The following is a 5,218-nucleotide window of genomic DNA, read 5'->3' as shown; positions in this document are numbered from 1 at the left end:
AGTCATAAAAACACTTCTTAAGTCGGTTCGTTGCTTCGTCAAAAAAAAAAAAACTCGACCCATCCCTTTTTTTGTTCACCCTGATTTTTGTTTTGTTTCCCCGAGCCTAGTGAACACTTTCCGATCTTGTTTGCATTTACCATATATCACCATACGGTTGCTCACCTGGATGGGCGTTGCTTTAATTAAGTTGATTTTTCATAAAAAAAAATGCTTACTTGTTCTAGTTCTACTTTATGGATTTGACAATGCTTCTCACTGAAGAAACTACAACACATATGTATTTGCTAGAACATCACACACAGAGCTGCTCGGATCGGATAGTCACCAACATTGCCGTTGTTGACGGCTGTGTCATCGTGCTCAACATCGGGTTTGTCGCGATTGACAGATTGGGGATGAAGGGTATCATGAACATATCCATTTGAGATCATGCAATTGGAATCGAGTCATCGGACTCGGCTCCCATGCGGATCCAAAGGTCGGCATTGTGGTCATGTGGCAAAGGAAACTAGGTGGATTCATTTTTTCTAATATTTTTAGTAGTTGTAAGTTTTGGACCATGTTGAATATCATCCAACAAAGACCTGAAGCCACATCCGTAGTGAATCCTCGATTGTTTTAAAAAATGCTTGGGATGCAAAATAGTATGTGACATGTCTTTTTGTACTAACGATACAAGTATACAGAGATATCAGGACAGAGAAGGAGAGGAGACGGTATGCTTGTTAAAAAACTCAATGGCCACGGCAGCATGCATGGCGGCACCAACGGGGAGCACATCCTCATCGATCACCAGGTATGGTGTGTGCACATGGTTGATCTCCTCACCAGCGGGGTGGACACCGACAAAGAAGAAAGCGGCCGGGATCTTCTGAGCGTAGAACCCGAAATCCTCCGCCGCCATCACCTGGGGGCAGAGGCTCACGTTCTCCTCCCCAAGCATGTCCTCTGCCACTGCCTTGGCATGCACGTACATGCCCTCATCGTTTACGGTCGCCGGGTACGGCCGAAGCTCTTCCTCCATGAAGTCCACCGTTGCCGAGCATCGGCCCACCGCCGCCTGGCCCTCGATCACCTTTAATTAAATCCATGCATTGCTCTATGTTACTTAGAAGAAATTAAAGTGGAGAATGATGACTAGAATGATGATTAGTTTCTTGTAGACATGCCATGGAACCATTTAATCCCATAAACATGTTGTAGTTACCTCTCTGATCCTCTTCATGAGGTAGGATAATCCTTCTGTTGTCATACTCCTGCAGGTGCCACCCAAGGTCACAGATTCCGGAATGACGTTGAATGTTTCACCTCCTTTGATGAAGGTCACCGACACCACCTGCATTGATCAAACATGCATGGAGTGCATCATTAATCAGACACATTCACATGGTTAAATGTGATTAAGAACTAGAACTACTCCGATCAATTTCGTCCCTCATTGTGGACACAAGTTGTTTTAGAAAACATGGCTATCGTATGCCCTCTCAAATTTGGCAACAGAAAGAAGTGACAGCTCTTATATCCCGCCCCTTGATAAACTCCTTATCTCCCTCCAAAACTTTAGTCCGACATAGGCAATCTCTCTAGTCTCTATCTATGCCAATGGACAGTGATTCTTCTCCAACATGGCAAGTCCCAGTCTCGCAGCACCCTAAAACCTTCAAAACCTAATGTGATCCCCTATTATATACTCCCTCCGTTCCAAATTACTCGTCGTGGTTTTAGTTCAAATTTGAACTAAAACCACGACGAGTAATTTGGAACGGAGGGAGTAGCTAATTGTGACCATGCCGTCAATGTCTCCATGCTTTGCTCCGCGATCGCAACATTCTTTACCCTGCAATCCAGGGACGAGCCAAGCATTGACAATGGTGTGAGCTGCCAGCCATGATCTTTTGAAATACTTCACTAAATCTGTACTAAATTACAGTTTATCAGAACAGACGACTCATTGCTACAGAGCTGACCCATTGGATTCTTTACAAATTCGTTTTGTCTGCCTCTCATTCTACATCTCCACATCACGTGATAATCTGAGTGTAACGAGTAGAAAAAAAAACACTTATATAGGTATTCATAGCAAAAACGTACGCGAACTTACCGCACCCTGAAGGGGATCGACCTCACGGGCAATGATCTGCTGGAGGCTAAGCACGGCCGAGGAAGCGGCGACCACCGGGTCGACGGCGCCGTGTGGCATGGCTCCATGACCGCCCTTCCCAACGATGGTCGCTTTGAAGCGAGCTGATCCGGCGAGGAACGCACCGGGTCTGGAGCAAACAGTGCCCACCGGCAAAAACGTGTCGATGTGCATTCCAAAGATGGCATCCACGTCGTCAAGGACACCTTCCTGCAGCACGTGGTAACCGCCGGCGTGGCCTTCCTCCGCCGGCTGGAAAACGAGCTTCACCGTGCCCTGATTATAGTTCATTTTAAACAAGAATGACCACTCGTAGGTTGCGTTAGCAAGGCTTAACTTCGTATTGGCATTCAACTTTGTTTGAATGGTGTCTCACTAAAAAACCACAATAACATTATAAACGTTTTTCTGTACAATGTTAGATGACTGAAATTCACCAAGATTCCAGTGAAGGAAAATTAACATAACTCTATTCTGCTTAACTAATAGAGGAGGCAAATCTTTTGACTCTGTTATAAAAAAAAATGGCATAACCAAAAACACACAAGGTTTTTTCCATGGATATAGAGATAACTAATTACCTTGAGATTGTCCCTGCGGGATTGAAGCAGCTTGGCTGCTCCGAGAAGCATGGCGACGTGCGCGTCGTGCCCGCACGCATGCATCTTGCCGTCTTCTTTGCTCTTGAACTCCGACTCTACCATCTCCTGCACTCATCCATGCATGCCTATTTAATGGATTATGGATCGATCGAGCGTACATGGTATCAGCTACTCTCTCCGTTTCTAAATATTTGTCTTTTTAGAGATTCCAAATAAACTATCACATACGGATGTATATAGACATATTTTAGAGTGTAGATTCACTCATTTTGCTCCGTACGTAGTCACTTGTTGAAATCTCTAGAAAGACAAATATTTATGAACGGAGGGAGTAATAAAGAAACAAGTTAACGCTTGATGTTGAGTTGCAACTTGTCTGCACTAATCAGTTCTTCTATGGCTTCCAATGCTAACTCAGTGACAATAAAGTTGACTAACGATACAATACTCCTTACATGAGCATGACAACTTGCGTAGCTAATAAGATTCCAGGCTCTCGTGCATCCTGCGTGGTGCATTTAATTAATAGAAGATCGTTTACTTCTTCATTTTCTAGACAAGCAGTCCCACTCGATCCTATTGCTACCTACCAATCGAGCTAATTAACCAATGATAACTTAAAACTTGGATCCATTTTCATATACAGCCTCGCCTTCTGCGTGCAATTACTTCTATGTCAGCCATTTACTACTCCCTCCGTTCTTAAATATTTGCCTTTCTAGACATTTCAACAAGTGACTACATACGGAGCAAAATGAGTGAATCTAAATTCTAAAATATATCTACATGCATCCGTATGTAGTAGTACATTTGAAATGTCTAGAAAGACAAATATTTAGAAATGAAGGGAGTATTTTGCATTATTACTGACCTGGATGGGCAGCGCGTCCATGTCTGCTCGGAGCGCGAATACGGGGCCGGGGCCGGCGCTGCCGGCGATGGTGGCGACGACACCGGTGCGTGCGACGGGCCAGACGTAGGGGATGGCGAGGGCGTCCAGCTCGGCGCGCACGAGCGCCGAGGTGCGGTGCTCCTGGAAGGCCAGCTCCGGGTGCTGGTGGATCTGCCGCCGCAGACCACGCAACCACGCCGCGAATACCGGCGCCCGCGCCTCCTCGAGCAGCTGCCGCCCCAGGGTCGACGCCGACGCCATCGATCGATCAAGCAGCTAGCTAGCTAGCAGAGAGGGAGGTTGAATGGAGATGTGGGAGCTAAACCGAGATGGAACTGGAAGCCGCGCGCAGCAGGGAGAAGAGCACACTGCACATAGGCGTATGTATATATCAAGTATCAGCACTGCGCCACAGATCAGGCTTATCTTCAGCCTATGTACAAAGGTTATGTTACATGTCAAATCGCCTCAAGCATTTGCACATGGAACGACCACTAATATGGCCCATGTTACGGCTTTCGTTTTTCTCTATTTGTTTTCACTTTTTTGTCGTTTTTCTTTACTTCTTTTGCCTTCTGCTATTTGTTCTTTTGTGTTTTTACTTGTTTTTTAGCAACTACAAGAACTTTTTTTTCAAAACTGCAGGAAAACATATTTTTTCTATGCATACAAAAATATTTTGAATAAATGAATATTTTTCCATGGACCATTTCCTTAAATTGGCATGATCAATATTTCATAACAGTTTTGCTAGAACTCATCTAGATGAGATATAATTTGGTCTCATTCACCTTTTATAGCCATTGGATGTGATACTATAAGATGCGTGTGTGTTGACGTGGGTTGTATCTGTTCTTATTTTCAAAGTGAATGAGACCAAATTATATTTCATCTAGATGAGTTCTAGGTACTCCCTTTTTATAAATGCGAACCAATATTTTGAAATACTAAATTTCCCTGCAATACATGAATAATTTTATTATTGAATTTTTTACTATAATGTTTTGAAAAACATGTATGACGTAAATGGATATTTCTCAAACATTACAAAAGGTAAAACCATACATGTTTTAGCGGGCCATGTCAGCAATCAACCCATATAGTTATTCGCTTAAGGTGAAGAAGAGGAGCGCTCACAATGGAATTCCCGAGGGGTCATCCTTCTCTACCGATTTCTCTAGGGTACTATAACAAATCTAACATCATATGCAAGAAAGATTTCTCCAGGTACTTCAGGCAAGTTTTGTATGTTGTTGGGGAACTTAGAAGAGATATGATCGTGTCACCAACCGGCCGGACTCCTACCAAGATTCGCACTAGCCCAAGATGGTATCCATACTTTAAGGTGAGCACTGACAGTATCTAGTTCATGCCTTGGTATGCTTGTATCTAGTTCATGCCATTTCAGGATTGCATTGGGGCAATAGATGGCACTCATGTCACTGCCAAAGTGTCGAGGTCACAGTCTGCAGCATACATGGGTAGAAAGCACTACACACGCCAGAATGTGCTTGCTACCGTTGACTTCGATATGAAGTTCACATATGTGCTGGCTGTCTGGAAAGGATCAACATACGATGA

At 44.0% G+C, this 5,218-nt stretch overlaps 1 protein-coding gene across 2 annotated transcripts; it reads right to left on the bottom strand.

The window, feature by feature from the left end:
- Positions 1–616: 616 nt before the first annotated feature.
- LOC119306692 (IAA-amino acid hydrolase ILR1-like 3) lies at positions 617–3,987 on the bottom strand. Of its 2 annotated transcripts, none has more exons than XM_037582849.1 (5): positions 3,617–3,987; positions 2,725–2,850; positions 2,105–2,419; positions 1,211–1,339; positions 617–1,078 (listed from the first exon to the last, which is right to left on the bottom strand). In XM_037582849.1, the coding sequence occupies exons 1-5, from the start codon at positions 3,896–3,898 to the stop codon at positions 695–697; spliced, it is 1,236 nt and encodes a 411-aa protein (XP_037438746.1). In that variant the 5' UTR covers positions 3,899–3,987; the 3' UTR covers positions 617–694. The 2 variants fall into 2 exon arrangements, with proteins under 2 accessions (XP_037438746.1, XP_037438747.1); XM_037582850.1 differs by having other exon boundaries at positions 2,105–2,407.
- Positions 3,988–5,218: the final 1,231 nt, after the last annotated feature.

The sequence above is a fragment of the Triticum dicoccoides genome, chromosome 5B, assembly GCF_002162155.2.
Source record: "Triticum dicoccoides isolate Atlit2015 ecotype Zavitan chromosome 5B, WEW_v2.0, whole genome shotgun sequence".
NCBI classification, from domain to species: Eukaryota; Viridiplantae; Streptophyta; class Magnoliopsida; order Poales; family Poaceae; genus Triticum; species Triticum dicoccoides.
This window is presented reverse-complemented; position numbering and strand designations above follow the sequence as displayed.